This window comes from Eptatretus burgeri, chromosome 2, assembly GCF_056783735.1.
Source record: "Eptatretus burgeri isolate ZD-2024b chromosome 2, Ebu_testis_v1, whole genome shotgun sequence".
In the NCBI taxonomy this organism is placed as follows: Eukaryota; Metazoa; Chordata; class Myxini; order Myxiniformes; family Myxinidae; genus Eptatretus; species Eptatretus burgeri.
The window spans coordinates 45,006,499-45,019,350 of record NC_140962.1 but is presented as its reverse complement, the minus strand read 5'-3'; the positions used below and the strand labels follow the sequence as shown (position 1 = coordinate 45,019,350).

At 41.4% G+C, this 12,852-nt stretch overlaps 1 protein-coding gene across 9 annotated transcripts in view; it reads left to right on the top strand.

Annotated features, from left to right (window-relative positions):
• Positions 1 to 12,852, top strand: part of LOC147031950 (TRAF2 and NCK-interacting protein kinase-like) — a 219,144-nt gene that overhangs the window by 171,999 nt on the left and 34,293 nt on the right. For all 9 annotated transcript variants that reach the window (XM_085869193.1, XM_085869192.1, XM_085869191.1 and 6 more), the window contains 5 exons: positions 2,510 to 2,607; positions 6,077 to 6,267; positions 6,799 to 6,887; positions 7,100 to 7,317; positions 10,830 to 10,920. In XM_085869193.1, the coding sequence (XP_085725319.1) occupies positions 2,510 to 2,607; positions 6,077 to 6,267; positions 6,799 to 6,887; positions 7,100 to 7,317; positions 10,830 to 10,920 (687 nt within the window). The remainder of the gene's footprint in view (positions 1 to 2,509; positions 2,608 to 6,076; positions 6,268 to 6,798; positions 6,888 to 7,099; positions 7,318 to 10,829; positions 10,921 to 12,852) is intronic.

Here is a 12,852-nt window from a genome sequence, read left to right as displayed (position 1 = left end):
GCACTATGAAATAACTTTTCGAAACTATGCCTCATTTACCCCTTAGTTCAGATCTGTAACAATGCTTTTACTACATCATGTTTTATCAACAAAAAGCTATCATCTTTTGAATACCATAATGGTAAGCATGTCGTCATGAGTCTTCCCTCCAAAATCTGCAATTGTCGATCCAGCAATGATCATATTTTTAATGATTCAGCAGTGAGTCTCTCTGTGGATAAAGAAGATGATGGACAAAGATGATTATGGACCATCATTGAAGAGGATGGACAAAGTCAATTATGTCTCTGAGTTGATGCTTTAGCTTTTTTTTGAAAAAATTCCTTTGGACTGGTGAAAGAAAGACAGCAATGCATACATGTGCATGTACACGAACGTGTATATATGTATATAAATATATGATTAGGTGTGTCGGCACGCACATGTATAGTAGTTAGTCAACACGCACTAGAAAAGGAGCAGCGACACGCTGTGCTGGCGCATGCTCCCATACCTGACCTGACTATAATTTCCTTTTTGGTCATATCCTCTCGATCTCTAAGAGATGACTTTATAAAATGGGTCCTGATGTCCATCTGTGCATCCGTCCAGTAGTCCATTAACTTTTTGATATTTTTCCTACTCCTCCCTTATCACTTGGCTGGTTGTCCTGAAACTTGACCAATGAGTACAAGACAGTAGCTCACACAATCGCTCGGGCTTCAATTTTTTGATTTGAGATCATGGGGGCTCCCAGGTGGTTATCCCCCTCAAACTTAGGATCCCTGATCGTTCCCTATTTACCGACCGATTGCTCTGAAACTCAGTACGGCCCTCCTACTCGATAGCTCGCAGGATGGCTCAGGCTTAGATTTTTCGATTTCGGATCAGGGTTGCTCCCAGGGGTGTTCCCCCAAATCTCGCCCTGTAACTTTCGTGACCAAGAAATCGAATCAGCATGGGTTTGAATCTCAGTTCAAACTTTTTTTGTTTTCTTTTTCAAATTTGGGCCCTTGGGCCACAAAATCTTCTGAAAGGATCTCCTCCTCCATTTCCCAGCTTTTGAATTCATCAGAGGTCTGGACTACAACCTCAAGAGATGACCTTCAGCTCACTTAGGCTATTTTATGTCTTCACAGACAGTCACCAGTGGCATTATGTTTTCGGGTTGTCCATCCGTACGTATGTATGCCCGTACGCACAGAGAAAATTGGCATCGATGTACGTACGCACGTAGTCCATCCTTGCTAATTTAGTTTTTTTTTCTCTGCAACCACTATCCAATTGACACAAAATTTTCACCAGAGGTGCGACTACTCATGTAGAATCTTTTAATGATAATTATGATGGCATAGGTCATGTGATGTGGCAGCTACGTTGGAAAAAAAGGAAAAACTTTGGACATCTGTATCTCCGAAACCGCTCCATGGAAAAAATTGAAACTTGGCACATGTGAAGTACTCTACATGGGATACAAGTGATTTTTTGTTGATGATGTCTTAGGTGGCTTCATTATGATGTCATAGGTGGCTTAATTATGATACAATTGTATACGTTGAACGCTTTATCCTATCAGTAGGAAAATTTTTGAGGGTCATCTTGGGCTAAATTGTATGTGGGGGGGGGGGAGATTAATGACCTCATCAGTCACATGGTTTGACAGCCATATTGTTTTTAACATCAAAACCTTCAAAAATCTTCTATGAAATGGCTGAACAGATCGAGGCAAAACTTTACATATATGATCGCCTGTCCATGAAAAACATAAAGTTCTCCACCTATGACGCCATAAGTCACATGGTTTGGCAGCTATGATTTTTTGAAGAATATAACTTTAAAAATCTTCTTCTCCTTAACAGCTTGACAGATCAAGGGGAAACTTCACCCACATGTTCCCCAGGCCATGGAGACACCAGTTTGTTCACGAATAATTAATAGGTCACATGGTCTGGCAGCCATATTGGATTGAATGAAAATCTTTAAAACAATTCTTTCTCTTGAACCGCTTCATCAATTGATGTGAAACATCACAGTTATGATCTCGTAGTCATGGGGAGTTTGTGTTTTAAATTTCAACCGAATTGGGTGCATGGTCTGGCAGCCAGAATTATTTAATATTTTGAATCTAGGCTCAGGGATTAAATTCAAACTTTGTACAAGTATGTATCATGATGTAATGATGTCGGCGGAGGCATATCTGGTGATGCCGTGATGTCGAAGAGTGCCCTTCTAGTTTATATAATGGTCTGATGCTATTTGAGGAGCTTGAACTTGTATATTGTTCCTCCAGGACAAACACATTAACAGACATCGTTATACTTTTCCATCAATTATGAGGACTTTGGAGAAAATGACAAATCATCTGATTATATGTGATGTGAAACTGGAATCCCAGCATCCTGAGCTAATGTGCTTTGATCACATCAAACTACAGGGTAGTCTTTCTCCATCTTTGTTTTTGTATCCTTGTTTTACTTAGTTGGACAATTTCTGCTTTTTTTTTTTCCTACCTCTTTTCTACTTCATGCAGGTGCCTCCTCGAACAACATCTCGTTCTCCTGCCATGTCTCGTCGTGAAGCACCATCTAATGGAGCTACTCGCCCAGCCCTTTCCTCTCTGCAGGGCAGGTGGGCATTCATTGTTCATCAGAATGTTAACCTCCCTTTATTTTGCTTGCTCTTTCTTCGTAGCTCACTTTTTTCTTCCCCTTTTCATGCGCTCTTCCTTTTCAACAGCTTTGTATTTTTTTGTGGTCAATCAGAAGTGCACATAACATGTTTTCAGCACTCATTTGTGCAATCATGCTCGGCGCATGTTTTGTAGTATAAAAATCCATGACCCACATAGCCTCCGGCTGAGCTGCCCTAATTTTTCTGTCCATCCATGAAATTTTTTTGTTTCCGGTCCATATCTCGGTAAGTATTGCAGTGGTTTGATGAAACTTATGTGGTACTGTATTAGTGTAATTGTTACATTTACATCTCCTATAAATTAGTATGACACTTACTTTAAAGCCCAGTCACACCTTGACGTTTTAGCCAGGAATGGCAACGTATAAAAATGCACGTAAAACGTTGGCGTACGCTGAAGTTTTGAGGTTTTTTTTTTTAAGTTTTGGTCGTATTCATAACGTGTTGGTCGTATGCATAACGTATTAGTAATGGTCACAGAACGTTTCGTTGTGTCAAAGATAACTTATACCAACAAATGCTTAGCCTGTTGTCGGCGTTCACAACCTATGCCCAACGATAGTTTAACTTAGTCATAGTGCGCTGCACGTATCGCCGACGAACTCGTGGCGTTCTCTGTTAGAAAGCTGCCGCTCGCCGATTTAAATCATAACCGCCTGAAAATTGGAAGTGTCAACATCGCAGTCACACCTTGACGATTTCGCCAGCGTATGCCGACCTATGAAAAATGTGTCTAAAACGCTGGGACACGTCGAATACGGTATGGGTAAGTTGTGTATACGTTAGGAGCACAATGAAAAACAATGAAGTACTCTGGCATATTACGTCGTACGTCGAGTACGTCGTGAAATTTCAAGCATGCTGAAAATTTTACGACGTACTCGACGTATGGCTCACAAGTTCCGCATACGCTGGCATAAGTTCTCGGCACGCTCCGCAATCGTTTACACACGTCGGCCACACGTTACTTGTAAGTTACTCACAAGTCGAAACACGTCGAGGTAATGTTTAGCATACTCGAAACTTAATTTTTAACCTACGAGTAACGTGCTTTGAACCTATTAGTGGCATGCTTTTGAACCTATGAGTAGCGTGCTTAGAACCTATGTGTAATGTATCTCAAACGCACATTGGCGTACATAGACGAATTTGATTGACGTCTTCCGGACGACCACAGAACTTACTGAACATGTTTCTAACTTACAGCTACCGTATAATGGCGTATTGGCAGCGCTTAGGGGAATTGGTATATACAAATGGGCTTCACAAGAGGAACCCGTCAGTGTTCCAGACTCCATGTTGAGTAGATGTCAATGTCAGTAGCAGTGGCAGTAGCAGTAGCAGTAGTAATAGTAGTAGTAGTTTGAGAGAATTTAGTGATGTCGATGTTATTATTAGTAGCAGTAGTAGTAGTTTGAGAGAATTTAGTGATGTCAATGTTGGTAGTAGTAGTAGTAGTTCGAGAGAATTTAGTGATGTCGATGTTAGTAGTTGTAGTAGTTCGAGAGAATTTAGTGATGTTGATGTTATTAGTCATAGTAGTAGTTCGAGAGAATTTAGTGATGTCGATGGTAGTTGTAGTAGTAGCAGTAGTAGTAGTTCTGGAGAATTTAGTGATGTAGATGTTGGTAGTAGTGTTAGTAGTGGTAGTTCGAGAGAATTTAATGATGTCGATGTTATTAGTAGTAGTAGTAGTAGTAGTAGTTCAAGAGAATTTTGTGATGTCGATGTTGGTAGTAGTAGTAGTAGTAGTACTTTCAAGTAACGTGTTGCAAAGTGTGAACAACGTTTGTGTAGCGTTCTTACAAAACGTTACTCATAGGTTAGAAATAAGTTTCGGGTACGCTAAACATTACCTCGACGTGTTTCGACTTATGAGTAACTTACAAGTAACGTGTTTCAACGTGTGTCAACGATCGCATAACGTGCCTACAACTTATGGCCAGCGTAGCGGAACGTGTGAGTCATACGCCGGCATACGTCGTAAAATTTCAAGCATGAAAAAATTTGAGGAAAACCCAAAAGTTCAAGGTTTAAAGCCAGCGTACTACCACTTATGGCAGTGTTTTTCAGCGTGGTCTTAACATATACAAAACGTACCCATAACGTATTCGACGTGTACCAGCGTTTTACACAAATTTTTCAAAAATCGGCATAAGCTGGCTAAAACGTCAAGGTGTGACTGGGCCTTTAGAATTGGTGTGAATAACTCCATAAAGGATACTTACAGGGTGGCTGCTTGTACTGTCATCCATGACAGCCACTCAGAACTTATCGGATGTTTATTATCCAGTCTTACAATTGTGACATTTACATAATTTTCTCTCTGCAATACACAAATTCAATCACAGCTTTCTTGTTTTCTTTTTCCATGGAAGAGTCTAAGAGGATGGAGGAGCAAAATTAAAATGGGCAGCAGGTTCACAGCTTACCAATGGGTATGGGCAGGGGTGACAATACACAAGGAGGAAAGGAGGATAAACACAAAAATGAGTCGCAATATCCCTGAGAGGAACAGAGTGATGAATGGAAAGGAATCGGCATGTGTAGAAGAGGTCGTGAATGTTCATGGATGACCGGATGAGGTAATGATGGACAGGGCGTTTGAAAGATTGAAGTGAGGAGGCTGAGATAATGGATGCAGGGAGATTATTGCACACTCTTTTTTTCCTAACTGCCTTTATTGAAAACCTTTTGGTTTGCATGGCAAGCGATGCATGATGATTAGAACGTGTGTGGCAATGGCTGCAAGAGGACACACATTTGTGGTACCACCACTGCTAAAGTGTGAATATTTTTTAAAAAGAAGATATTTATTTGTATTTAGTTGGAGGGGGTGGGAGTTGAGCTCTCCGAGTGGATTTTAATTAAGCTGAATGTCTCAACTCGTTGGTTTTAATCAGTTTTGTTTTGGTTTTGTGGTATCAAGTTTAATGATGTGTCATTGATACTTTTAAAATCATTTGTATCCGAGCGCTTTGTTGTATTTAGCTTACCAAAGTTAAAATTTTCTACTCGTTCTTTAATGTTCAGTGTGACAGTTAATTAAAGTAGCCAAAAGGTGAGATTTCTAAAACTGGCAATTTGGAAAAAGTGATCTCCAAGCATTGTCTTGCATTGTTTGATGCAAGGCATGGCTTGGCTTGGAGATCTCCTTGGAGAGTGATCTCCATGACATGCCTTCTTGCATCAGCTAGCTTTGTAAGTGACATTTTTTTCCTGCAACAGTGAGCCAGTACAATATTGGTGTTTACAGTCTGTTACAAAACCAATGTTGGTTGCGTTTTGATGATCCAGCCTGAAAATAACATGATGATGAGCAAAATGTGTCGCAGCGGAATATATTTTGCATGTAATTTTGTTTTCCAAATGCAAGGTTCTTTGGCCACATTTTTTTTGTTTGAAGCTCTCCAGAACTGAGGCGAGGTGAACCAGGTTGGGAGAAGGAATGGACTGGGCCTGCATCGGGTCCAGCGGTTGTCACAGCCCAAGGTGCGAGCACCAGCAGTAGCAACGGCAGCAGTAGTAGCAGTAGCAGCACTCCTATCTCACAGCCTGGATCACATTCTGGTTCGAGTGAGCGTGACCACAATACAGGTGTGTGTGTGTGTGTGTGTGCGCATGCATGCATGTTGTATTCTCTCTCCTTGCCTACCTTCTCTGGAGTTTGATGTCCCATTCCTTTCTTCCCTGCCTGTCCTTTTCTGAAACCTTTTAGGAAAAACCTTTTTTTCTGAAACTCCACGTTATTGCATCACCTCCTTTTTGCATTCGTGTGATCCCTGTCTCTTCATTAATTTCCATCATTGTCCTGTACTTCATATTTACTTCTCTGTCGTATATTTCCATCAAGATTGATGTATGTTGTAGACCACCAAACATTTGATGTATTTCACCTTGAGCCTTGTTAAAAATCAACATGAATTGTCTCCAATTAAACAAGTGTTTTGAGAAACTATCTTTTGTAACATTGATAACTGATGGGTACACACAGATCTCCAATTCTAATTTCCATTTGAGCTTGAGGGATATATTATAATCAATATTTTAAAGCACATATTAAGTTTAATCACAGGTTCTGATTTGAAACAAAAGAAAAAGTATTGTCTGACAAAAATCATTGTGCAGTTCCAACTCAAATTGATGGTCCTGCACGACTCCATGAAAGTCCTCGCCTTGGACGTCCTGAAGACTCGCAGAGACCCCAGCGACCTGCGGTGAGACATAGTTCATTTTCAGTGTGGAAAATGTCCTTTTTAAAGAGTTTAAGCTTTCATTGTAATTCCCATCTTGATGCACCTGGCTCATAATATTTGTATTTGAACAAATACAGTTGTCCATTACTATAACAGTTGTCCATATAGTGATTTAAGATTGTAACATACCATTGGAAATCGGTCATGCATCTATCATTGCTTATTTGATTCAGGATTCAGATCTGGCGTCTCTTGCACGCGAGCTTCGTGCCATTGAAGAGTCGAGCGGCCGTCCTGCTACACACCCACGTAAGGTTACTGAGTATTCCTCATCTTCAGAGCAGTCAGATAGCAGTGAAGAAGAAGAGGATGAGGATGATGAGGAGGAAGAAGAGGAGGATGATGAGACACAGATGATTGAAGGAATGACTCAAGAATCGCAGCTCACTGTGTAAGCAGAAATGTTTATTGATTCGTTGTTTTTTTTTTTTTTGTTCTTTCATTTTTTTTTTTTTGAAGGATATTTATGTTGGAAGTTTAATTGTTGTCATCTTAAGAATCCTTTTTGTTTTATTTACCTTTTCTTGTGTGCTTTAATTTACTTTTACTCGTGTCTCTATTGTTTGTTCAAATGCAGACATTATTAATCATGCCACGACCATAGGCAGAGCATGCGAGTACAGTATTGCGAGTATGATCCAGTGGCTGCTAGTGAGACTCAAGAGTTTGAGTTGCTGAACTTCTTCAAGAGGATTGTTAAGAAAGTAAATGGGAGCATTTACCAGACTGGGATTGAAAGACATATTCCAAGTGTTTGATCAGCTTGTTATTTAAACAATGTGTGAAGAGGGAAGAAGCTGCTGTGCCTGTCTTTCTGAAGGATGAGTGATGTCATGGCAAAGGGTGGAGTCATCATCAGCAAAGAGATAAAGATGAATTTGCAGAGAGTTAGAGAGATCATTGATGAAGATTATGAACACCGCCTTGTTGCACTCCAGCCTTGACAGGGAAAGGAGATGAAAGAATGAGGGCAGAGTAAGTCAGCAACACAAGTTTGGAGTTGGCCTTGGATTCCAGAGGCAGAGATTTTGGGGAGCAAGGCATGATGTCAGACTATCTTGAAAGTTCAAGATATGTGGAGAGGGAGATGGTCCTGATCTCATGTCTGACATTGAGGGCCTCTATCCATTGTTGGGAGAGTGAATACAACATGTCCAAGGTCGTGTGACCTGGTTTGAATTCAAATTGATGATCTGAAATTAAGTCATTGGAGAAAAATAATGATTTCATATCAACTGTAATGATGGATTCTATCACCTTGCTGATTGGAAGCAAGCTGTTCGCTCTTTAGTTAAGGGGGTCGGTTTTTTTGCACCTTTTGATGCCTCCGATGAAATCGCCGGAGGCATTAGGGCAGTTCGGATTGTCCGTCTGTCCTTCCATCCGTCCGTCCATGCTGATTTTCTCTCTTTTTTTTTTCTGCAACCGCTTGTTAGTCCGAGAGCCCACCGACTTTTAATTAGATTCCCGAGCACAAAAGGTTTGACCTATCCAGAGTATAGATGATGATGGTCGAATGCAATAATGTGGATTCTTGCGTGTCCCGAGGTAGACTCGAGGGGTCCTGGTGCCTTGAAAAGGGGCACCAAAATCGGTCTCTATTAGAGTTTCCTGCGCAAGGATATAGTTCTCACCACATGATAGATCTCGGCATCCTGTTCAAGAATATGCATCATAAAAACGTAAACCGAAGGGGTTTAAAAACTGCCCTGATTAGCGTTAATTAGCGTTCTAATTAGACTTTTGAGGCCAAGCATGAAATTGATGGTAAAATATCCTCCGATCTCATATCGGTCAGAATCGACCATGTATGAACGATTTCATTTCGACCAAAACGATTTAAGAAGCCCTTCTTGCTAACGAGATATCACGTACAGCCTTTTCCTGAACAAACACGGCAGCCAATTTTTTTTTTTTTAACGAGAGTATATTGTTTTAAGAACGTGTTAATGCAGACCGAAGGGATTCAAGACCTTCGACCCCTTACATGTAATCTGATCATGTATCAGTCGGGATTCATCATTTATGAATCATTCCGTTTATGATTTTATGAAACCTCCGCCACGCAACGCCTGATCCACGAGAACATATCGGGCCCATTACATTTTTGAAATGTCATGCTATGCAGTACTACATTGTTTTTGGCCCTATCCCTCAATGATGAATGATCACTTTAAAAATTAAATGATTCTCGTATCCAGATCTGGATTCAGATCCACCAAAATTGAATCAGTTCTTCCTGGTCACACACCCAAAGTGTCCACCAAGTTTCGTCTGAATCCGTCCACAACTTTTTGAGATATCGTGCTATATATCGTTTTTGGCCCAAACTCTCAATGGTGAAGAAGCACTTTAAAAATTCTACTAGCCGGATCCGGATCTGGATCTTCACCAAAATCTAATCAGTTCGTCCTTGTCACACACCAAACCAACCTGTCCACAAAATTTCATCCGGATCTGTCCACAACTTTTTGAGATATCCTGCACACAAACAAACAGACAGACAGACAAATAGACAGAAAGAGATGAAAACATAACCTCCTTCACCTTCGGTGGCGTAGGTAACAGAGAGGAGGAGGAAGAAGGAAAAGAAGACGAGCGTGGTTTTGGTGTTTTACCATGTTACCCAGTATTATCAGAGAAAATTGGCAAAATCATACGCAGTGCACAAATACCGGTGGTATACAAACCGCTCGACACCATTTATCATGCCATCATTAAATTTAAAGATAAAATACCATTTGGGGACAGATCAGATGTGGTATATTGCACGGTATGAGAGTGTGGCACAACTTATGTAGGGGAAACGGGAAGAAATTTACACTAAGGCTAAATGGACATACCAGAGATACAAGGCTGAGAAAGGCCTCACAATCAGCCATAGCACGTCATTGCGTACGCTCTGGTCACGGTTATGATGGAAGCAACACACACATTCTGGACGTCACGCCAAGCAAACACCACCGACTAATTTTGGAATCTTGGCATGCTAAAGCACAGAATGACGGATTAACAGAAGAAACATTAAAACTTCCTGGTCAGTACCACCACTTGATCCAAAAAGCAGAAAGTGGTTGGTGCAAACTCCAAAAACGAAGACAGTGTGGACCACAAATAATCCACAACATGCCCAGAACATTGAACCTCGAGGACACACTAATCGCTCGACCACAGACATGCTCCATCGCACAGTCTTCACTGAGACAGACTCGCTCCACCCACATTCCAACCCGACCTACAACAGGACCACGCGACCAGATCGCAGCACCAAGGAGGACGAACCCGGATGTACAATACATGTCCAATATCTTGCCAAGTTTTAATGCACGTACTTATTTTACCAGGCCATGCAGGAAACAGATGCAGAGAGAGAGAGAGAGAGAGAGAGAGAGAGAGAGAGAGAGAGAGAGAGAGAGAGAGAGAGAGAGCAGACAATCGATCAGGACGATTAGCGTGAATGACAAGGAGAAAAGTAAGAATTTTATTTTCCACTCCGAACATCAGTGTGTTGGACCAGAAGAGGATTAACACAAGGCAGAACAAGGCAGGTCCACACACTCGATTGTTCACGAGATTTTGAAGAAGTTTGTTTGTCACGAACGAAACGTTGCCTTGAGACTTAATCGGCTCACGCTTGTTTGTATTAAAATAGGTGCGAGTTTGGTCGAGTTTTATCATTTTGGTTGGCTGTGCATTTTTTAATAATTACAATGGATCATCCCAACCGCAAAAACCTATTATATATATATCCATCCATCCTAAGGGGTGTGTGTGTGCGTGCGTGCGTGCGTGCGTGCGCATATGTGTCAGGATTTGGGGTTTTGTTTTTTGGTGTATTCCCCATGCATGTTTGAAGTTAGGTAAGTCAGGGACTGCAACTTAGTGTGGAACTAATATGTGCAGGCCTGAGTCAGAGGGAGATTCTAGCACTTTGGTGATCCACACAGAAGGGCTGGCAGCGACCGGGAGGGATGGGACACTCGTCGTGCATGAGGTGAGGTCGGAAAGGTTGAGATGGATGAGATAACTAACAGCATACAAATTTGTGAATTTTGCACTGGTATTTTACAAAGCCCTTCAGTTTCATCTTGAGATTCTTCTGAATATCAATAGTTGTGTGAGGCTTTATAGGATTTGAAGGTTTTTTATTTTTTTAATCTGACTTTTTTGTGGTGTTGTTTTGGTAGCATGGCTTTGCATGTAGTGATAATATGTGGCCTTATTCCAAATCCATTGTGCAACAAAAATGTATAACTGTGAAAATGCTTTGCATTGTTGTGTTGTGCACTGTCTTTATCTCTCATGCCTCAACCATCTACCCATCTTGTCCATTTTTTCATTATGCTTACCATTGTTCCAACCATTGTCCTGCCAACACGGTGCCTCCTGTCCATGCTAATATGTTCCATTCACCTTCAGCTATCCTGAGATGGGAATCCATGAAGGTGAATGGTGCAGTACAGCGGCCTTTTGCAAACTAATGTTTTACCGTTACTCCGAAACGAACTTGTTTGTAACTAAATGACTGTTTCAAGAGTTGAATTTTTTAACTTTGGCTTTACAAGGAGAAATGCTATTAAAGCAACAACATTCGATTCCATAGGATGCTTTTGTATCGAAACAACTAGCTAAACAAATACACAGCCTATATGCATATTTTGGAACGCATGCATGGGGTCGTTAAGTGACCACTTATGTGCCGGGCTTATTTTTCCCCTTAATTGTTGAATGGTACCTGGCTGGATCGAATAGCATCGACGAACAATCACGTGACTCTGTTCATGCCTTAATTAATGGTCAACGTTACCTGATGGGTTTTCCCTCGAAATAGTAAAACAAGATGGGGGCCTCATGATCGTCTCGAACAACTTTAAAATGATGACGATGGAAATTAACAGGAACACAATAATCTCAATTCTGTTCCGTTAACACACTGAAAGAGGAGACAAGGCACAAATTTTACATGCCTGATGAACAAGAATATAAAGTACCTGAGCTATGGCTTCACATCCATATATGACAGAGGGTTTGGTTGGGAATGATGGGTGAAATCAAAGCAAAAAATCAAAAGTGCTGGTGCTACAATAATTGGGGAAAAAATGTGACCATTTGGTGGACCTTCCCACTTGTGGCACGAGGAGCTCCTGGGCTCTGGGCATTAAGCCCTATTTTTGGTTGCAATGGCACCCACAGCTCCCCCCAGCTCACACTCTTTCGAACTGCATGAAGCCATCTGGGTGCTTCACCATTCTGATACTTGTACCATCATGGCGCTGAACTGTGGAATTCTCCATGTTGGCTCCTGACCCAGCTTCTGACAAACTGAACTTCAATCTTGACTAGGGAACTTCGGTCAACTCCAGCCAACTCTGGAATTCCCCCTGATGCACTGTCCTAATTATCTGGAAACTGAATCGAGCCTTCCCAGCTGCTTCGTCCTTTCGCCATAGTTTTGGTTCTCTGCGCTGGCCCGGGATGATTACAACCTACTGCCCATTTGACCTGGTGTGATCAGTTGAGATCCCACTCTCCCACCACCCCCAACCCGGTCGGTGTGAAACCATGAGGAATAATCTTTCAACAATAAGAGTTTGGTGGGGGTGAAATGAATGCAGTATGTGTGGGACATCTGGCTGGTCTAATCTATTTAAAAAGTCACGTGATTATCACGATGTATATATGCAGATGTTGCATCGACAACAATCATCACAACAGGATGTTCTCCACTCCTTCCCACTTCTGTTTCAATATTTGAAAACTTTTTTGATGACAGAAGTATTGGGGGATCTTCAGGAACAAAGAAAATCAGCAAATGAGTCACACAAGAGAAGGGGAGAGCAAAAAGGGGTTTGGAAGAAGCAAGGGCACGTTATTACATGTAGCCCATCACATGCAGCTGAGCATCTGCAGCATGACCCTGTTTATG